Source organism: Cupressus sempervirens, chromosome 2, assembly GCF_028749045.1.
Source record: "Cupressus sempervirens isolate cs-2001-9-10 chromosome 2, ASM2874904v1, whole genome shotgun sequence".
NCBI lineage: Eukaryota > Viridiplantae > Streptophyta > Pinopsida > Cupressales > Cupressaceae > Cupressus > Cupressus sempervirens.
The window spans coordinates 308,699,693-308,723,301 of record NC_143119.1 but is presented as its reverse complement, the minus strand read 5'-3'; the positions used below and the strand labels follow the sequence as shown (position 1 = coordinate 308,723,301).

General features: G+C 36.5%; 1 protein-coding gene across 2 annotated transcripts in view; it reads right to left on the bottom strand.

Annotated features, from left to right (window-relative positions):
- Positions 1–23,289, bottom strand: part of GALAK (galacturonic acid kinase) — a 235,927-nt gene extending 212,638 nt beyond the window's left edge. For both annotated transcript variants that reach the window (XM_089813521.1, XM_089813520.1), the window contains exons 1-2: positions 23,114–23,289; positions 22,874–22,987 (exon numbers count right to left, since the gene is read on the bottom strand). In XM_089813521.1, the coding sequence (XP_089669647.1) occupies positions 22,874–22,987; positions 23,114–23,146 (147 nt within the window). In that variant the 5' untranslated portion in view covers positions 23,147–23,289. The remainder of the gene's footprint in view (positions 1–22,873; positions 22,988–23,113) is intronic.
- Positions 23,290–23,609: the final 320 nt, after the last annotated feature.

Here is a 23,609-nt window from a genome sequence, read left to right as displayed (position 1 = left end):
AATTGAGATATAATTCTCACCAGAGGGTTAGGTGATTGGAGAAAGGATTTCTCTCAAAGGATTAGGAAGGGTCGCTTGGGTAGTGTTTAGACTAGCATTTACTTAAATACAATATTGCTAATGTGTTTTACATACAATTTTTGATATTGTATTGACAAATGGTTGCAAGTTACAATATTCGAACATAAGTGGAAATGCGGGGACATTACAACTAGTGATGGCTAGTGTCTCCTCATCACATGTTTCGATGCTTAACAAGTTCACCCCTTGCTTAGGGCATTTCGAATGTGGTCTCCTAGACCACACCATCTGCATAACAATTGTGGCATTTCCTTCATGGTACAGTCTCTAGCAAAGTGCACCCAGAGGTTGCATGCACGGCATTGTATCATCGGTCGTCCACTCAAATTGTACTGCATCCGACTTCGGCCCCCATTATTGTTATTATTATTATTGTTACCGCCTCATCTGCACCGATTATTTTTCCAGTACCCTCCTGAGGTTGTGTCATTGTTCGTGTTTGTTCCTGCTCCTGTGGTGGACACTTCCTGCGTTAATAACACTTGTTGGTGTCCCTTCGTATTCATATTGAATGGGCATTCCTTGGTGGAATGTCTCGCAGTTTGGCAGATATTGCAAATTGTTTCTTCAAGCAAGAGCCCTTCATGTGGCCCTCCTCCTTACAGTTCGTACACCACAGTTCCCCTTTCACTAAGTCAAGATACTTTTCCAAATTTTTGAACTCCATCTATAACATATCCTTCTACAATGCTCGAACCTTCTTACTGGACTCTTCATCACTACTGTTGCTTTCGGAAGATGGATCATCTGAGTTCGACAATTTGTTTTTCTTCTTCTTGCTCATTTTCTGCTCACTCTCCAAATCCGTTGCCTGATTATATGCATCTATGTACGACGTTGGAGGTACTATTTTCATCTTTTTCTTCAATGTCGGTCGTAGCCCTCAACAAACCATCTTTTCTTTAATCCGTCAACTGGTTGGCTTTCCATTTTCCCCATCAGCTCCTTCAACCTTCTTGCATATACCCGAATTGTTTCGTTATTCCCTTGTTTCGTACTATATACTTCCACTACTATTTCATTATCATCCCTTAATAGTCAAAACTCTGCTATGAATTCCTTCCTGACTTTTGTCCATGTAGTTAATTTCTACAGATCTGCATCCAAAAACCAATCAATCGCTACACCTCATAGGGTCACCGGAAACTGTCGAATCCAATCATCCTGATCCATTACACCGTTTGCCATCCAAATTGTTTCAGATGTTTTACAACGTCTCACTGGATTGGCTGTCCCATCACCATTATGCTTCGGCAATTTTTCCTTCGATCCTGCCATTGCTATTTTTTCTAAGTTAGTGGTACTTGCTATGTACTCGCATTGTTCTAAGTACCCATATTGTTCTAAATACCCGTATTACTCTGCACAACTACACTACTTTGAACAACCGCCCTACTTTGGACAACCACATTACTCAGTGTGAAAAGATCTTCCTCGAGCAAAGTTGTTCAATTCTCTACCTATATCCATTTGTCAGATGTATTCGGAACAAAGAGTTCACTCCACACTCATGCTCCTTCGGCACTTCAAGTCATGTGAGTTAGTTCCCTTCCGTTCGGATTCTCTACCCTCAGCGTATACAAGTTAAGGAACTCCTCCCTTGTCTCTTCCAACAAATTCAATCGTTGTCAAGTTTCTTTGAGCAATTCCTCGGCACTCCTCAGTCTGCTAGGTGAATGCACTCCCTCCGTTTGTGCTCCACCCTCTCGGTGTCTGTCAGTAAGCTGCTAAATCAACTGTCTACACTCTGCTTGTTGTGCTAAAATTAATACTTCCTATGTTGTGTGTATCTCATCCTTATCTTTTATCTTATTCCTATCTTTATTAAGCAGATTCGGCATTAATCTTCATAACACTTCCTTGTTCCAGGTTCGACTAGCAACGATGCCAAATGTTTACCGTACAAGGTAAAAAGATACTTATCACATTCAATAGATTAAGATGTAGCCAGAACAGATACTTTATTCATATACACAATATGCATTCCAAATACAATGCTTACAATGATAATACTTGTGATGTCTCGATAGTTCCTTTCGGACAGTGTACATATACTTTCTCGAAGGGGTGACTCAACCATCATGCATCTTTTCAGATATAATTATACCCATCGGCTACAACATAGAATTTACTGACAACAAATGTCATGTGACTTGATATTCTTAAGCATATTATATCCTTGGATATCACGAGTTAGGTGATATCTCCTTTTCACAATAGATGAGTCAATTGTGACATGTTTATAATACATACATACATTTATGTATGGATATATGTATGTATGTATGTATATGATTGTCAGCTAAAAATTTTGTATGTCACTATAACCACAGCTTACAAAATGGGAACTTTAGGCAATGGTGTAGTGAGATAAATCTCTCCTCACAACAATAGGGGAGGCTCCCTTCCTATCGTAGGTGGCTACAACAAAACCTAATTGGAGTTAACAAAAGGGTGGTTCACTGGATCAATTTCTCTTTCTTCAAGAATGATTTTATATTACCAACTACTATATCAATTAAACAAAAGGAATCTATTGCTACGGTAATAAAGGTGGCTTAAGTATTGACGTAAGAACAACCTTAAAACAGTAATTATATCTTGACTTGTGTGGTTGTAGTATGAACCAAAAGTCTTCAAAAATCAACCTTCTTGAATCAAAAGGGTGAATAGCTAACAAAGCTCAAAGTCTTTGTTCAACTATACAAATATCAAATAATATGCTAAGAAATCAAGCTCAAAGTCTTCAAATCCTAGTGCTTGCAGCCATTAACAAACTAGATTAATCTCATTTAAGAAAGCTCAAAGTCTTCCAAAAACAACATCAAACACTCGAATGCTTCTAAAGCAAGAAGTAACAAAGATGAATGAATCAATGTAACATAAGAAACAATGGAAAATGGCTTCTACAAACTCTGTGAGAATTTGTTGTTGACTCTTTACTCCATTGTCCTCAAAAATGATCTCGCATGAAAACTCTTTGAAAGCTTCTTTGATCTTATTTTCGTGAGTATATACCATGAGTATTGCTGCCTTTATCACTTCTATGAGTTTCTAAAGAACTTGTTTCTTGTTTTCCATCACATGCACAAAATCATGGTACATTTCAACTAAGTCACAAGGTTCGGCAAATATCAAGCTTGATATTTGGATATTGCCGAATGTGAAACTTGCCCAAAAAAATACTAAAATCCGTTGTTGATTCGGCTACTAAAAATGGAATTTCTAATCAAAATCAAATGCATTTAGAAATTGCCATTTGCAGAGTTTGTAGGGTTTTGGCGTGCAGAAAAATCTATAAAACGCGGTTCGAGCCCTCAAACAAAACACCCTACGAATGAGCACAGTTTCAACGGCATTTTCTTGAGCGGCGAACAAACCAAAACAGCCTCTCTCGGCCCTTCATCGTGCGCAACGCCTGTGTATTTTGTTGTGTGCAATGCCTGTGTCCTTTGTCGTGCTCAGCAACGCCTGTGTGAAGCTCCACGTGATTCATTTTTTTCCATTTGTATAGTTTAAAACTTCAGCTTTATATTACATATTATAAACTTTGCGATTCATTTGACGCGATTCATTTTTTGCGATTCATTTTGTAATATGTAAAAACTTTTCATATAGTTTGTATTACATATCACCTAGTTTGTATTTTCTAATATGTATAGAGTTTTAACTTTTCAATATGTATTAATTTTATATTAGTTTTGTTTTTTTTATAGTTTGTACATATAATTTGTATATAGTTTTTTACATAATATAATTTGTATAAAAAATTTATTTCAATTTATATAGTTTTTGTAATCAATTTAATTTTTCTATAATTCTTTGTAATCTATTTTGTAATAGTTAATTTAATATTTCATTTATTTTTTTAAATTGATTTAAAATAGTGATATATTAATTTTTAATTAACATAGTTCGGAAAACTTTTAAAATATTAGAGTTCAGAGTCCATTAGATTTATATTAATATGTTTAATTTATTTTGCTTTGTAAGTTTATAATTTTTATTATAATTTAATAAATAAATAGATATATTATATTATGTTTAATAAATTATAAATTTATATTTCAATTTTTAAATAATAGAATTATTAGTGTAAAAAGTTGACCTTTAACATGTTTAATTTTATATTAATTTTAAATTAACATTTTAAATTATTTATTGAATTATTTTGCTTTAAAGTTTGAAATAATAATATATTATTTTGTTTTTAATTCTACAGATTGTAATATGGCTCCCAACAAATCAACTTTGGAGGTGTGGAAACATGTGACTAAAAATGGTCCTAATAAAGCTCAATGTAACTTGTGTCCAAAAGTTATTACTGGAAGTTTAACAAGGGTCATGGATCACTTGCTTGGTATTACGACAGATAAAGGTGGAGGTATTACTGCATGTCCAGGTGTGACCCAAGAGCTTAGAGCAATTTTAGAGAAAGAGCATTCATCTTCTATTGCTTAAAAGATGAAGAATGCACAAAAGAAACAAAGAATTGAAGACGTCCCTAGATTCACATCCACTATACCTTCATCTTCATGTCTGCCTCAGGTTGTAAAGCCAACAAAAGAGAGCAGAACTCTGAATAGCTTTTGGAAACCATGTGAGAAACAAGTAGTTGATGATTTACTAGCTAACTTATTCTATACTAGTGCAATTCCATTCAATGTAGCTAGAAATCCACTTTATCGTGTTGTATTTCAAAAGGCTAGAGAGTTTGGCAAAGGGTACATACCTCCTCCTTCTAAGGCTTTGAGAACAACTCTCTTAGAGAGGTCAAAAGATAGAGTGATTGATAAATTAGCTATGGTTAAAGCCTCTTGGAAGGCAACAGGGTCCACCATATTGAGTGATGGATGGTCAGATATCTATCAAAGACCATTGATTAATGTTTTAGTGGCTTGTCCTAAAGGTGTTGTATTCTTAAAGGTTATTGACACTATGAATCATAAAAAAACTTCTGAATATATATTTCAGATATTAAAGGAAGCAATTCTAGAAGTAGGGGTTGCAAATGTGGTTCAAGTGGTTACAGATAGTGCAGCAAATTGTGTGGGAGCTGGCAAGCTGATTGTAGGGAAGTACCCAGAAATTTATTGGAGTCCATGTGCAGCTCATTGTTTGGATTTGCTGCTACATGATTTGGTAAAATTCCCTTGGATACATGAAGTAATTCATAAAGGAAGAGAAGTTGCAAATTTCATATGAAATCGTCATCTCACATTGAGCCTTTACAAGCAACATGCATCTAAAGAGTTGTTGAGGCCTTGCAATACAAGATTTGCTTCATTTTATATCACTTTGAGAAGAGTAGTTGAAGAGAAAGCAGCTTTAAGATCTGTAATTTGTTCCAATGAGTGGGAAAATTCAACTCTCTCAAAAAGTGGTAAGGGGGAGATCATAGAGAAAATTGTTTTAAATAGTAGCTTTTGGGAAAGTGGGGCAAAGGTTTTAAATATATGTGGTCCAATTGCATGCTCTGCATGGTTGATGGTGACACTCCTTGCCTTGGAATGCTTTATGAAAGCATGGACCGTTGCAAGGAAGCAATTCAGAGAGCACTAAATAATGTAGAAGCAAAGTACATAGAGATATGGGAGACTATTGATTCAAGATGGAAAATGATGCACACTCCTTTACATGCAACAGCTTGCTATTTGAAGCCTAAACTATTTCACATTGATAGACAAGGTGATGCTGAAATTATGGCAGGGTTTTATGAAGCCATTAGTAGATTTGAACCAGAACCAACAATTGCATCTCTAATTAGAGAACAATGTTGGAAATACAGAAAAGCAGAAGGATGTTTGGAATAGAAGCAACCAAATATGATATGACACTAGATGAGGTACCTGGTTATAGATGGTGGATGAGCTATGGGGCAGAAACTCCTGAACTTCAGCGATTTGCCATTCGAATTTTGAGTCAAGGAGCAAGTTCATTAGCTTGTGAGAGAAATTGGAGTTGCTTTGACCACATCATTCCAAAAAGAGGAGCAAGTTGTTGTCTGGAAAGTTGGGAGATCTTGTCTATGTTCACAGCAATTTAAAATTGCTTATGAACAAATCAACAAATGAGTCATCTTCACAACAATAGACTTTAGAAGACACAACAGTACCAGACGCAGATGAACCTGACTTTTTTGAGGAAGAATTGGGTAGTGATACTGGTGATGATGCTACACTATCTGAGCCAAGTGCTCTTAATGACTTCGAGCTTTCTTGAAGCTATTAAGTCTTGACTTTTGATTGTACCTTCGCAACAAAATAATATCTTTGCTATTGTGATTTCACATGTTTCTTATGTTTTGTACTTAATAAATGTCTCATCAAGCTTATGAAGTTGTGAGATCTATTTAGCAATTTTTACTATTTTGATAATTGATAAGATATATTACATACATCTAGAAAATAATTAAAATTGTATAAGGTGAATTTAATTTGAATTTTTCCCCGAATTTTTACTCTTTCCCGAACTTCATTCGAATTTTATAGTTGCCGAACTCGAATTTGAATTCGAACCTTGTGACTTAGCGTTTCAATGGATGTAATAACATCATACTCACATAAGAAGTCTAAATCAACCTCTATCATGTTGTTCCAAGCACCAAGATCCCCGTCCAACAACTCAAATCGATGATTGAGTGATTTCAACATGTTATCCAATTAAACAGAGACTTCTCTTTCTTTCCACAACTCCCAGTATACTTCTCGAATCACCTGGATTCCCTCTTTTTCAATATTGCTGCTCCATTCAACAATGGTATGTGCCTTCCTCTTCTCTCTTTCTATACATACAACTAAAACAGGTTCATTGATTGCAAAAGATCTTTTCATCTCTTCAATGATCCCCAACAAATGTGAATTTTCTTCTTTAAATTATTTCTTTTCCCACAATTCATCATTCTTTCGACAAAGAAAGTTAACTGTCTCGGGTGCATCCTGTTGATAACTCAATCTTGTTTGCTTACCAAGTTCAACTCTTGTGATTCTGTAATCAATAGGCTACATGTCTTTAGTAGATTTCTCCACAAGAGGTTCAGCAACTTCAGCATACTTGATGTGATTTTCATCAACAACCACTTGAGAAACTGCTTTAGCTTTCTTATTCTTTGCAACCCTTGGTTTGCTCACTTGTCTGTCATCTTCTTCAAATGGAATTTCTTCTTTCTTTCTCTTCAATGTGACAACGCTCAACCATGGAGGAAGATTGAAAGAAGATGCACTGGCTGAAGCAATAGTTACCATAGTTAACTCAAGATTACCTTGCATAACAGTGGTAACTATAGCTGGTGTCTCAGTCTAAATGGTCATAGGAGGACTCTTATGCGTGACCTCTGTCATGAATTACTCAAATTAAGCTGAAGTCGCATTAAGCAATGCTATAGACCGAACAATTGTAGAAGGAATTGACGAGTATGCATCAAAAATATTCTCAAAATCATATTGATCTCCTTGTGTTTCTAGTAAAGGTGCGGCTAAGGACACAGGCAACGCTGGTATAATAGTCACAGAAACTTCAAAAGATGAATACTCAATGGAGAGTGCATCCATAGCAATGCCTAAAGGCGAATCATGGGATTCATCTAATACTGGGGCCGAGTCTGGAAGAGAAGTTGCAGCGAGAACTTCAAGACAACATGAAGCAAGAGGTGATGACTCCTTTGATTTCCATGCTTCATCGTCACTTGAGTCAACTTGAATCCACTGAGATTCATCCCTTTTCGCCTCGAGTACTCTTGAATCCTTTCCTCCTTTGATTGACAGCTTAGGAAAACTTTGTTCAAGGGGCTCAAATGTAGATGAGGATGTGTCGTCTTTACCTTTACCCTTTATTTTTGATCTTAAACCAAACGGACCAACAGAATCAAAATCTTTGCCAGACTTTATTTTGATGCATTTAAGACCCCTTCTCTTCATCCATGTATCAGTATTAGCAAGAATAGACTCGAATCTATCCCAAATGGACGTATTCTCTTTGCATGACCATGTAGGAGGAAGAATGGGGAACTTCTCCACATCATGCTGAAAATATTCAAGATCTAGAATTTGATCATCGTCTTCAAAACCAAGAGGGATTGATGCCAAGTTGAAATTTACAATTTGCTTTACACTCAACTGAGTATAATCCATGCATTGTATATCCACCTTGGTACGCACATCAATCCAGAGATCTTCTAGACGATGTATGTGCAAGAACTATTTCCTCATCTTGCCATCCAACCCTCTCCAATCAAAACAACTCCTAGCTGCAAACCTTTTCAGTGTGATCCTTTGGAGTTCAAACTCCATATTCTTTGATTTAGGCACATTGTCTATTGAATATCCTCCAATCTTCAATGGGTTTCGAGATGAGATTCCCACTCCAGGCTAGTGCAAACTAGACTGATAAGCCTAGACTTCCATAAGTTGCCTTGCTAACTCCATCAGTATGATTTTATCAGCAGGGTACCTTGCAAGTGTGTATGGCTCTCCCTTGAAGCATCCAACTCACAAATATGTGAAGTTGGGAAATTGTAAAAACATGCAACCATACTCATTTACCTTGTTCCTTGCCTCATCAAATACTCACTTATTAGGAAGTTTTTTATCAAACAAGCACATAAAATGCCCAAAGAAGGCATCTTGAACTCTTCTGAAATGTATTTGACTTTGCTTCAAAGGAAGTTGCTCATAATACTCCCACACATGGATAATAGATATGTCTTGTCTTGTTGATAAACCAGAAAAGGTGCCCGAAGCAGGAAGAATGTATACCATGTAGGAGTTCATGTTGAAAACACCAGTAGATAGTATGTTCACCAATTGCTCATATATTGAGTCACTCAACAATTCAGCCCAAAACACATTCTTTTTTTACTGTATTATGAGTGAGATATACTTATACATCTAGGGTTCAAAGGTGTTTGAATCCTTGAACCCTGCAAAGCAACTGAGAAGTGCAATGAGGTCATTGATTTCTTCCTTGAAATCACATCTACGCACCCTTTGATTGGCCATGTGACAAGATTTGGCCTCTTGGTAATCAGCCATTTGTCATTTACAAACTTGGTACAATAAGGAGTATCCTCATTCCACCACTCCATAGCCTTCTTCCTAGTGATATTTGTAACAACTGGAGTATGAGGAACATGAAATATACGATCAAATAGTCTCAGGATCGAGACTAATAATAGTATTACTCTCTTGGTCTTTAATAGTTTGTGAAGCTGCATTAAAGTGTCTTGCACATACAAGAATGAATTCTAGTTCATGCACTGCCAAGGGAAAAGTGGATAGAAAATGAATATGATTTTGCTTGATCCATGCCATATCTTTAGTAGTTGCAGCATTGACTCTTGCAATGAAGTCTTCAACGTTCATATGAGGAATATCAATATCCCGTACTTCATCACAGTATGAGGTTACTTGTGATGAAGGGATGGAGTTGTGATACTGATTGCATTGGTACTTCATCTTCTTTTTGTCTTTGCACTTTGCTGGAGTAGGTTCTCTTGACATAGAAAAATGTTACACTTGCACAACTGTTACATGAAAATCCCATAAAATGAGAACATCTTCATGTGAAGGATCCATAACAAGATTTTGATGGATTTTGGAAAAGGTGTGGACAAAGAAAATGGATGGAATGAACAAGGATAGAGAATGAACAAATGGGTCAAACTCAGAATGGATAAATTATGAGTAAAATTGCCTAAAATAGGTTTTTTAGGATGAATTACATATGCGACCAGTAAGCTTGGATTTAAGAAAGCAAGGAGAAAAATAAATAACACATTCAGCACCTCATGTTTTAATAAGTAAAAAATGTGAAATTCTGTCCGGCAAGCATGTGGGAAAGACTTCAACCATAGGGCGGCCATATGGATGCACATGGAATGTGTAATGGTGGGATTTTAACTTGTATTCACATGTAAGGGAAAAGAAAACTTATCTTTCTTTTAAGAACGGGATTTACCCCCAATTCATATGCAAGTAAGATGAGACCTTACATTGCAACTTGGAGAAGAAGACAGAAGATAGAAGGAACAACTTCGAATGCATAAGAAAATCTGAAAATGGAAATGACAAAGATTTGCAAGAATTTTCAAGACAAATATATACAAATGCCTTAGAAAAATAACTAAGAAAATCTTACCTCAACTCCACCAAAAATGAGAAAGACAAAACCTTATCCAAATCTTGAGCAAATCTGAAAAGAATCCAAGAGATTTTCAGATTTTAGATTTGTCCAAAGCCAAGACTTAAATAGATTTTGAAATCCTCATAACAAGTTTCGAATTTGGACATGTAGAGATGGTTAGAGAAACACAATGCCCAAAATATGGAACAAATTTTGACTTAGCAACTCCAAATGCAAAGACATGTAAAAAAGACGCCTAGGGCAAAAAACTAGCTTGCAAAATGATGAAGAAAAAGCTGGAAATTGAAATACTTACCCTAGAATGCTACTTGAAGTGATTGGAAAGCATTATCCATGAAGAAATGTGAAGTTTTTGACCAAAAACATGCCCTAGACGGGCTGTTTTCTATCAAACGCATGTATTAAAACATATGCATTTCCATCAAAAATTACCACTTTTCAAAAGGCCTCCAAAAATGCCTTGTCTTGGATTAAAAACGGGTCTTTTTTGGGTGAATACGTATGCCAATATGTTATTGATACTGAAACGCACTTTTGGAGACCCAAAACATACAATAATATTCCCAAAAACTTTCTCAAAAGACGCTGAAGGTTAAAACACGTTTCTTGAGTGCAAACGCATATGCCAAGGACATGCAATAACATCAAAAATCGTCACCATATGAAGACCTGTTCAAACGCTGCCTTCAAATGCATTTTTAGAGAGCAAATACATGCATGTAATAGCATTAAAAATCGCTACTTTTGCCCTTTTAGTCAATGACTTAGTGCATAACGCACTTTTGGAGTTTATTAACATGCCTTAACATCTATGCAAACCCTTCAAAATACGCCACCTAGTCTGAATGCGTTTTTGGAAGTTGTAAACATATATGTAAAACATATGCAATATGGTAGAAAATTACCACTTTCCTCTTAGGTGGAAATTACAAGTCAAAAACACATTTTTCATAGGCATTTACATATGTTATAAAATATGTGCAATTGGCTTTAAAATCACCACTTTAGCCTTAGGCTTAAAGGGAACAAAGAATATTCAATCAAAAACATATGTATTCAGGTCCAAAATCTCCACCTGACTTAATGTGGTCACATTTGCATGTCATAATAATATGCAAATGTATTTTAAAAACCCACTTAAGTGGTGGTTTAAAAATACACATGTATTTGATTATTAAAAATAAACTTTAAACACAATCACATATGCAATTGCATTTTAAAAGCACACTTTCAATGATGCTGGGACTTAGAATTTATTAAAAGTGGATTTTCATTAAGTAATTTGCATGTGGATATATGCAATATGAAATAAAAATAAAAATCCCACTTATGCATTTAAGTTGTGTCATGTAATTATATTTAATATTTAACTATTGTGTTTTAATAAAGTAACATGAAAAATAACCTTGAAATAAGCTATTTTCATAAAAACATAAAAAGCTATAGTCAAATCAACTCATAATGAGTTGAAATTTTAAAATGGACCACAAGATCCACTTTAAATATCAAATATAACTTTATATCATGCAATTACCAATAAAAAGTCCATTTTTATGAGGTTTTTAATAAAAATATGCAGTTTACGTGAAAAACCCCACTTTTTTCCTTATAAGTTGAGCTAGACAACTTCGATTTCGACCCAAGTTAGCTCAAATCGAGTGGAATTCCAAGGGTTATTCACTTAAGGTAAAAACAAGACCACAAACTATTTGCAACACAAAGAAAAGAAAAAAGACGAGAAAGTTAACCAAAAATCGAGTATTTGTAGTGCGAGAAGGAAAACTCTTACCTACAAACAACTGGGGATAATCTCGACGAAGAACTTTCAAAAGAACACATAAACAAGACTACACAAAGGACAATTCGAGGATAATGAATTGTTTTTATGATGCCTTATCAATGCATTGCAACAAAGAGGATATACCTATGAATCCATGAGAAATTGTGTAGGGTTGCCTAAATTTGTGACGTCAAAATTGAGGACAACAATAATGTATATACTTGGTTAGATCTTTATCTTCCCTAGCTAAGAGGGTGTGTTAAAGAATGATAGCTATGGTCAGATAGATGAATTATATATATATGGAAAATTAGTCATCATTCTCATACCAATTATATTCCCAATGTATTAAATTTGCCCCTACAGATTATCAAAATTTCATAGTTTATCTTCTTTGATTGCAGATTATATTGATTCAGATTTATTTTGATTATTTCTGTAATCTCACTTATATATCTGTAGTCTTGACTAATACCAATTTATTAATGATCTGGTCTCTCCCTTTGTAATGAATTGGTGGATATTAGGAGGCACATCCTGAATGGAGACAAGTCCATTCAAGGACATGCCAATTCATATATATATATATATATATATATATATGAAATGATTGACCTAGACAAATATTGAAATGCATAAATGTTTATCTAAAGCAAATAGAGAATTAACAATTTTGAATTTATAATCTTTTAAAAAAAACTAATTTTATATATTCTATTATTAAATATGAATGTTTACATTGAGGTCCCTAGATTCTATCATGGTCATAGTTTTCGTCTGAAACATTATTACCTTTTGGGCAAACAATATCAAAGCAACATTCATTCTTCCAATGTGCATGCAAGGAAGCTTTTGTAAGAAATCTAATTACAATTTTACAACTTCCCATAATAGATAGATGCTTTCATTGATTACCAAGAACTATTAAAAATTGTTTAGCATATTGAACTGACTTACTTGTTTAATCCCAAGTAATGGAACATAAATTCAATAAGTTATACTTGAGTGTGACTTCAATTTATTTTTGTCCCCCACCTTGATTCAATATATTTATTATTTTGCACTTTATCATAGAAGCAGGAAAATGAGACATAAGGGTAACATATAAATATCATTGTACCATTGTTTTGAATACAGCACCAATACATAAATAAAGTCCTCATGTCTAATTATCCCTAATGTTCAAGCAATGTTACCGTATTTTTCACATGCCAAAGGTTTGTGTAAGTCTATATGATGTTACCTTATTAATACCACTACTAGTATGCATATTTCTATCAAAATAGTCGCTACACAAAATACCTCTTCTTAATTCATGTATATGGTATGCTAACTTAGTGGAGTGCTTTCAACATGGTAGGTGATAAGGCACTGGGACCTAATGGTTTCCCTGCCTTGTTTTATCAGAAAGCTTGGGACATTATTGGAAAGGACATTTGAGAGGTAGTGGAGGAATCCAGAGAAGGTAGTTTTATTTTGAAAGACTTCAACAACACGCTTGAGGATTTCAAGCACATAGCCCTGTGCAGTACAATCTATAAGATTATTGAAAAAAGTCATGGCTAACAGACTAAAACCATTATTGAATTCAGTGATATCCATGGAGCAAAGTGAGTTTGTCCCAGATAGATCTATATATGAAGGAATCATTGTGGCTCATGAGGCGGTGCACTTGGTGAGATTGACTAAACTAGATAGAAAGATGATCAAATTGGATATTAGTAAGGCTTATGATCATGTTAATAGGGGATTCATGCTAAAAGTTATGCAGAAATTCAGTTTCTGCCAGAGGTGGATAACTTGGGTGGGTAGTTGCATTAATGTCTCGAGGATATCAATGTTAGTTAATGATAGCCCTCAAGGTTTCTTCGGTACAACAAAAGACATTAGGGAGGGAGATCCTATTTCTCCCTTTTTGTTTATTATCCTTGCAAAGGTTCTTGGTGGTAGAAGGTGTGGATCCCCTCTTTCATCTCCAATTTGTGGATGATACTTATCTAATGGGGGAGGCTTCTGCAAGGGAGGCAAGAGTCATCAAGGGGACCCTTGATAGCTATGGGATGACTACAAGACAAAGCATCAACTAGAACAAATCTGATATATACTTCTTTAACACCGAATTGGACAAGCAAAAGGAGATTTGCAGAATTCTAAGAATGAAGACTGGAAAATTGCCAGGTAGATATCTGGAGGTTCCCCTCTTTAAAGGGGCTAACAGTCATGGACTATGGAAGGATCTTGTAGATAGTTATGTTCGAAGGCTACAGGGTTGGAAAAGTAAATGGTTAACTCTCCCAAGGAGAATTTTGATGTTGAAGACTGTGATCTTGGCCATCCCTATTTTTTCTATGAATTGTTCGAAGATTCTGAAAAAGACTAAGATATATTAAGAGGAGATTAAGGAAATTCTTCTGGAATGGTGATGGGGATGAAGTTAACCTTCCACTGTTAGCATGGGATAAGATTTGTCAACCCAAGTGTAAAGATGGTGCAAGGGTGAGGGATTAGCACAAGATGAATATTGCCCTTGGGGGAAAGTTAGTCTAGGGAATCATTTCCAATCCAGAGATTTTATGGGTTAAAATTTTGAAAGCAAAATATTTAGATTCAAGGGAGAATGGTAGGATTTTGACCATTTTGAACCCTCCAAGTGGTTCAGCAATATGGAACGTCATTGTAGATTGCAGAAGTCTAATAATAGGGCACCGTTCTTGGAAGGTAGGAAGAGGAGATATGGTCAAGCTTTGGGAAGACTCATGGAATGGTCACCCAAGCTTGCAGATGAGGAGAATTGTGCAGTGATCAGGGAGACATGTAAAAGATGTTGGGGGTATTCAGTAGTAGACTATCTAAAGGAAATTCAAGAAGAGGTAGGTCCTATTTGGATATTGAGGGATACCTCGGATTTAGATCTTTGCTTAGAATAGAGGGAGAGCCTAAACTCTTTATTAAGGGAGAGAAAGTTTGTAAGAACTAATTGTAATAACAATATTTATATGGTGTGCAGCTAAGAGTGCATGTTACTCAGTAAAGTTGGGTTATAATCTTTTAGATGTAGGGAATAACCTAAATGAATGGCCAGTCAAATTGTGTTGGAGTAAGGATTGTCTCTCAAAAGATGGTTCATTTGCATGGTTGGCAATTAGAGGAAGAATTTTAACAGGAGAGAGAAGAAAGAGGTTTGGTTTTATTGGCCCAACTAGATGTGTCATGTGTGAGGAAGCTTCTGAGGATGTAGATCATCTACTCATACAATGTTGTCATGTCTCCTCTTTTAGCTCAGTCTAGCAGAGACATGTGAGTCAGCTTATTATGGGGTCTTGTAGGCTGACAGGGTTGGATAGAGACCCAGTATGGTTATTTAGTGTTGGGGACTTGATGTTCTGGCAGTTATTGATTAGTTGGGAGACGTTCCTTGTTTTTAGGAGGCAGTTCCTACTTTTTAGGAGGTATGATCTTGCCCAGGGTTGGGTCTCCATGAGATTACTCTTTGGGTTTAGTTTCAGAGGGATAGGACTTGTTTCCTAAATTTAAGGAGCATCCATAGATTTTAGGGATGAGACTGCCAGTTGATCCTTGATTTCCGACTTTAGTCATAGACAGGTGACAGGATGATTTTATGATTTGTGATGTCAATTGGGCATTTTGTGGCTATTTGGGTTATATTTTTAATATTTCCTAAGTTAGCGTTTAATAATTAAATAAGGCTAAGTTATTAGCCATTTTGGAGTAATAAGGGGTTTTTGGCCTCATATGGATGCGCATCCTATGGTGTGATAGCTTGTTGGAAAGGTCTTGAAATTCTCTAAATCTTTCTCTTTGGTCTCAAGGAAATTCAATGAACAGATTTTTGTCTATGAGGAAAAAGGTCATTTTCTAGTAACATGACCACTTTAAAATAAGAAATTATAACACTTTCACTACCCAACGCCACTTGGAGACACTTAGGGTTCAATTTGCAATTGAGAGGGGTTATAAGGAGATAGAAGCTTCATTCTATGATCATCTTTTGCATATTTGACAACTTGTTTATGAATTTGCAACACAAACCCTAGGTTAGTGATTGGCTAGGACATAGCCCTCAGCAATCTTTGGCACTGAATCTCTTAGGCATTGTGCATGGTGATTAAGGACAGAGGCATCATTTCTCATTGGGGTTTCAGCATGGCATATCATCTTTCTAGTTGGGACGTGGTTCATTGCAGCCTGTGGGATGCCATTTGCAGCAAATACACCACGTGGTGTATAGAGTATTGCTTGTATTCACCTCCAAATGTATGCTAGATTCGAGAACAATCTTCACCTTCCAGTTTAACATCAAATTTGTTTGTGAGCTTTGGGAAATGCATTGGATTTATTGCTTGGCTCTATAATTTAGACAAATCTGCCTAGTACGGTTTGCAATAATTCTGATTTTTTACTGAATACCTTATTTATTTCAGTCTTGTTTCATGGTTGTTGTTGCCTATTCCTTTCTATGTTATAAAACCATCAAAAACAAACAAACCTTTCTACACTTTTATCTAGTTCTGCAAGAAAACATAAATAAACAAGAAAACAAACTTAAAAAATATAAATTTACAGCAGATCAGCAGAAGAGATCCAATAGGGATCTTTCAAATGCCCCCTTGTTCAAGAATGACGGGGGATGGTTAGAGCCAAATTAAATTGGAATGGCCCTTTTACTCATAAATTGAAAGATTTCTTCTTAAGTTGGCCAGGGAAGATGAGGAATTTTGCTTTAGCTAAAGTATGGACAATGTGCCCTTCTGTAGTGGTGTGCGAAATTCAGAAAGAGAGGAATAGAAGGATATTTCAGGATAAGAGAGAGTGAAGCAAAGGATCAAAAAAGCAATTGTGGAAGTTTTGAATGTTGTTTCCTATCAAAACACTAAAGAAGTGGTTTATTCAAAGGAATATTTCACAATTTCAAAATGAATGGCCTGGAGTCAGGGTCAAGAGAGTGATGGATGGTTGTCATGACAAGGAAGTTGAGAAGCCCAAGGAAGAAGTGAGATGGAAATGCCTAGACAAAGGTTGGTTGAAGATCAACTTTGGAGGGGCCTCAAAAGGCAACCCTGGCACATCTAGAGTTGGTGTCATTGCTAGAGATTTGAAGGGAATGTTATGGCCTTTGCAACTAGGAGAATTAAGGATGCGATGAATAATGAAGTGGAGGCCCAAGCTTCTCTTCTGGCTGTTCAGATGGGAGCCATTTTAGGAGCTAGCTATGTTCACTTAGAAGGAGACTCATCGGTAATACTGAATGCAATTAGGAATGAAAACCTAGAAGCCTGGCATCTTCAGAACATAATCACTGAGATTAGAAAGTATTTAGGTTCATTTCATGATTTCCAAGAGAGACGCATAAGGAGATTGGGGAATGTAGAGGCTGATGTGTGATCGAACTGGGTTGTGAGTTCAATAAGATAGACAAGGTGAGGATGGAAGACTTGAGAATGTAGATGGGGATGTCATGGATTATTATCCTCTCTAATTTTAATTATATATTTGAATTCATTTTTCTCTTTAATGGTTAGAAGGAAATGCCATGCTAGGAATGAAGTAGGGGATGTTAGCATATGACAGAGGATAAATTAAGGCAAAAGCAATAATGATGGAGAAATAATTATATGAAATGGAGATTTGAGCCAGGATCAGCATTAATGATAGATGTGATTGCTTGGCACAAGAAAACCTACGAAGAGATCTTAGGGATTGATGAGCAAGGATTTGAAGTGTGTGACAGAGCTATTTTAAGGCTTGAAGTGTGTGAAAATTTAATGATGTCTTAATCAAACGTCAGTAAGAGAAGGCAGCGAGTTTTTATGGAGTGTGGAGGATATGATAGCATGGGTAATAATGAGTTGGCAGAGATAATAAGGGATTTTCTGCTATTTAAGATTGAGAAGTTGGTTGTAGAGGAGACAAAGAAGGAAATTGGTGGAGAAAGAGGAGTGAATTAGGTGTTAGTAAGGAGGAAGAATCAGGAAGAAGGTGAATATGGAAGCAAATTTTACAGTAACTACGAAGACCAAATAGTAGAAGGGCTTTGAGGGTCCAACGAGTGATGAGTAGACCAGAGGCCTGTTGAAAATTAAATCTGACAGAATGGTGAAGCTAGTCGTGGATCTTCTAGGGGTGAAATTTTAAGAAAGCAAAAAAAGTTGGAGAGTGAAATTGAACATTATCTCCATGGTGATAGCTTGGGGGTTGGAAGTAGGAGAGGAAATGGAGACGGTAAAATGGGTGACCAAGTCCCTGCTCGCTGAGGAGTTGTTAGTTGGCCTTGACTCCATCCTCAAATGGACAATCTCGGGGTTTGGCGCAGATATTTCTAAATGCATTGAGGACAAAAAGGAGGTCAGAGAATTCAGGCTCATTCTGTTTATCTCGTGGTCTGGAAAGGTGGACAAGGAGGACTACAAACTGAAGCAGGTGATAAAATGGGACAAGGTGAAAGCAGAAATCAAAGATTCGTTGTTGATGGATCAAGTGATGCCAGAAAACATACAGGTGAGTGAATCTTCCAGCAGGATGAAGAAAGGGAAGCCATGAGGACAAGGAAGCAAAGCAAGGAGGGACTAAAGAATGCATGGCTTCTAGTTTTTGTAAGGATTTTGTGTTTCCTATTGTAAATTTATGTGAAGTTTAATATGTAAGGAATGTTACTAGTTAGGGTAGCAGGTTTCATGGTTTGTAGGATGTAGATGGTGAATGTTATAGCAGACTAAAGTTTGTTGCAGATGTAATTTTCCTTTTCATTAATTAATTATCAATATTACCTAAGTTACAGATTTGGGTTCGGGGATGGATTCCAGTTCGTGGATTTGGACAAAATAAAAATTCCCATTTGGGTTCATGGGTGGGTTCGTGAGTGTGTATATGTATATGTGGGTGTGGGTGTGTGTGTGTGTGTGCGTGTGTGTGTGTGTGCATGCATTATACGTACAAAAAAAAAAGAGAAACATGCATAATTGAAAAACTAAGTCATTTCATGCAAACTATTTTCTAGAACCTGAGAAGCAACCTAGCATCCTTGAGGCACCAACCATAAGGATGTCACAAATAGGACAACTCATCACTGATTTTAAATGAAAAGTATTACATTCTACAAATATGTAGTCATTAAGAAATCAGAATAATGACTACTGTAGTTACTGTATACTATCACTTCACATAGAATCCCCATAAACATGTGGCAGCCAATATCTGATAATGTTCAGAAATTAATCTGACATACTTAGAATGCTACTACAGTCATTTCTTACTTCTGTTTTAAGTACCCCGGACTGAAAAACAAAAAGAAAACATTGATTTTGCGTAGTTTTACTCTTCAGTGCAAACCCAGACGGACCCACAATCCCAAATCCGGACCCTGCCCAGACCCACCACGAACCCGGGCACAAATCCAGTCCCATGCAAACCCGGACCTGAATCTAGTGAGTTGAGTCTAAACCCGGTAAAACAAATTATTACTGATTAAAAAAACTTAGTGGAGTGCTCATAACTGTTAAGGATGAATTTTGTGGATTTCATTGCGATTTGGCTTCAATATCCTTTCTAACAGGAAACAAAGTTATAAAATGGTGAATATGCTACATTAGATGTCTTATTATTATTTCTCACTAGGCTTTATACTTAAAAGTTCAAAGTCACTGAGGCCAGTAGAACAAGCAACTAGCTTCTACAAGTTGCATCAATTTGCTTATCAACCCAAATGAAATCGTGGTATGTGTTACTGCAAGGATGATGGAATCATTCTCAAAAAATAATTAACAATGTTCATTATAGACACGAAAAATGATAATGAATATTCTTATTGTTTTGCACAATGTGCGAGCATGAGGTGGACTAGAACATGTGAAGGAGCAAGGTGTTGCGAAAGCAAGGGGCGATGGGCACAAACATGGACATGGTAATGGCCCTAGGGCACAAAAGGGTGTTGGCACTAGGGCATAGAGGGCGTTGGCACTAGGAGGTTGCGTGAGGGTCAGAGCTTCATTGAATGGCAGCAAAATTCCACTGGCAGGCTATATGTGTTACTAGCTCTAATCCAACTCTTCCTTGCTCTTGCAGGTGTCACCAGGCATGCAAGTTGCTTATGAGCCTCTCCAAATGGTCACAAGTGATTTGCCTCTAGCTGTCTCTTCCATTCACATCTCTTCTCTTGAGGTGGATCCTCCCCAGTTGGATCCACCCTATTTGCCTATTAAAATACGACAGACCCTTACTGTATATATAGTGATTTCTCTAAAGGAACAACTTTTAGATTCCGATCCTCCACCTCCTCCTTTGCAACCACTGATTCTTCCCGGTGCATCCTCAAAGGGTCTATTCCTTTCCCTAGTTGTAGTCACACTTAGGCTCCTACATCCATTGCATCGGGGGATTCCGAAATAGTGTTTTATAATGAATCTTTTGATTTTCATTTACTAATGCATGTGTTGAGGCTGCCGCAGCTGAGATAGGTAGTCATTCTCTAATCCTCAGATTTATCAGGAAACGCCCATCTTATGTTAAAGTACTAGTTTGGGCCACATCTTCATAGAGCAATTCGACTACTCGAGATTTTGTTTCTTTGGGTTTTGGATTCTTTCTAGTGCACTTTCAGTCTGTTGTGGACTCCAACTTCATGATTCAAAATGGTCCCTAGCTCTTTGATCAATCCGACATCTTCATTACTCCTTGGGCACACTTCTTTGATCCTTCTTTGGCTACAATCAAAGGTATTCCTTTTTAGATCCAGCTTTACAACCTCCATTTGATTTTGTGTAATTGATATCTCATCAAAGGTTTGATCAACCAAGTGAGGATTTTTGTCGAGCTTAATGCTAAAGAGGTGGCTTCTCAGCATAGATTCATCAAGATAGGTACTTTGGTTGATATCTCAAACCCTCTTTCTTACTTGATCAAGATTCATTCTTCTTTGGGAACTTGGACTCAATTTTTAAACTTCAAAGGTCTTTTCTTTAGCTAATTTCGCTGCAATATGTAGGGTCACAAAGACATCGCTCAAATGTCTAAAAGATTGTCTGAATATAGAAATTTAAGTCTCGAGAAATGGATCAGGAAGCCTGGAACTCCAGATGCCAACTTCTTATGGCGCAATCATGGCAAGTTCCTGGATCCTCAGCCAGCATTAAGGCCAGACCCAAAGCGTCTTTCAGGTCAACGATAATATGATGGATAACTCTAAGCTTCCTTAGGTGATGGAAGACCGTTTGGATTTGGCCGACACCTTTCCATTCATGTAGGACTTGGATGATGTGTCTCCTGATTTTTTTTAACACAATATAGTGCTGGATCCCCCAGAGAAGTGTTTAATTACTCAAACAGAAAACAAAAAATCCAAACCAGGCTGTGGTCCTCCAAAAAAGAAGAAGGGGTAAAAGTCTGAAGCTGGGAAACACCTTATTGAAGGCAGAGAAGCTGTAGAGGAGGGCTCTGAGTGGACTATGGATGCTCTATTCTCACTGGGCAGCAAAAACACTTTTTAGATAATTTGACATTTTCGTCAAGTTTTGTTTGATCCTTGCAGCTCTCAATTTGAAACTTCTTTTGGATTCTAGTTCCATCTCCTTCTCCTTGGTTCTTTCTAGGAAATTTTTCCTTTTCATTAACTACTACCTGTCTCATTTTCTTTTCCTTCTGCTCCCTGCTTAGCAGGTCTGGAGCTTCTTTTTGTTTGTTAAGTTTATTTATAAGGGAGTAGCCCCTCATCTCACATCTTACTGATCAAAAAAGAAAAGAGAAGAGAAAAAAGCTTATGAATTACAAGGGTCAACATGAAATTTGACTTGAGGTGGCAGACTAAGTTCAACATCTACTTGGTGGATCAAGTTCAACATCTACTCTTTTTTAATTTTTATGTTCATGACTTATACTTTTCCATAATTTCACAAACTTAAGGTGTACCACAACAATATAGCAGGCCTTCAATATCATACAGTCAATGCAGTTATATCATACATTAGCTGGAAGATCATACCAGCATACAAAATTGGAGAAATTTACTTCAAGGGAGAGAGCCCATTGACCGCAATATCTAGATCGGCTAGTGATAAGAATATTGTGTGCAATCACCAGAGATGAAAAGTTTCCCTTGTTTGTAGAAACGCATGACAAGTAGTATGCAATCCTTGCATATACTTTATTTATTCTTTTATAGTATGAAGTCATCATTGTAGTCTGGATATTTGAGAGTAATAAAACTAGGTTCATCAATCATAAGCAGAATAGAAACAGGAATATGTAATCGAAGGAAGACATCCATCATTTGACATGCAGATTACCTCCAGTCCAGTTCTGACCCTTTGTTGTTAACTATTTAAGTCCCACCAGAATTCTCGAAGAGAAAGGTACACCTCCCAAAAAAATTGCAGCACTCTCGACTCTAGTTAATGACTAGAGAGTTGATTTACTATGCAATCATATTTTTTAACCTAACGAGACGGTAATACGCCACATCTTGGGTTTCAGATCAATAGCTCAACTCATCACTAATCACATGTCCTAATTGCAATGCCCTTAAATTTATTCTTGCCTACTTGGCAGATGTAATTCCTAAGCCAAACAGAAATAAATAGCAATGTCTCAAAAGAGAGAATCAAGCTAAAAAAGTCTTAAAAAGCAGAAGCATTCTGTGATTTGCAATGCACATAAATTTGTTTCTCCACCTCATCAGATGTAATTCCTAACCCACATTATTTTGAAAACAAAGACTTAAATTCATTGCTTCTGATTAGACTCGACTCTTAAACCCATAAATTTGTAAACGATGTCTCAAATCACTGAATTTATTTAAGCAATACAAGCATTATGAAGAAAGCATTCATTTACAGAACTAATCAGTCAGATCAGGTAACCCACCTGGTGATCAATGTGGGCACCGAGAGGGCAAATCCTATATGGAGAAGCAACCACTCGTACTTTGTCTACATCACATCCTGCCAAAGAAGCTGCAGATCTCTTTATTCTATCGACCTGCAAAAACAGTTCAATTGTATAGATTATATAATTCCCGATTAACAAAATGCATGTCCATACAATCGCAAATCTAATTATGTAAAATCCCAAATGTTTCTTACTGACAATACACGACTAAATTACCTCAGAAGCTGTAGGCCAAGAAGATCCGTCCATCTTTTCAGTAGCTGCAACCAACACCTTATCAGAATATCGCAAGTTTTATCGCTGAGTGTGTGATAAAAGAAAATTCGTAAAGGGTCGCTTGCTGTACTATATATAGAACTTGTATATTCTGAAAGTTGGCTGTTGCGAGCTCCACTGTACTGCAGTGGTTTAGATCTGTATATATAGATTTCGGGCTTAGTGGGCAACATTTGGTCTTCTTTTACCGCCACGGGACGATTCTGTGACATTGTACCGATCGAGGTAGATCCCCAAATGAAAAAAGTAGATTTTTAGACAATAAGGTTAAAGATTAGGATAAGTTTTGTCGCAGTTGAGTTATGCATGTTACTTGCTCATACTTCGAAACCAGGAAAGATTTGGTGGTTTACTTAAATAAAAGTCAACTTTATATTCACGGAGATATTATTATTAGTTGCATGTTTAAAATGCTTTGTGGGTCTATTTTTATTTT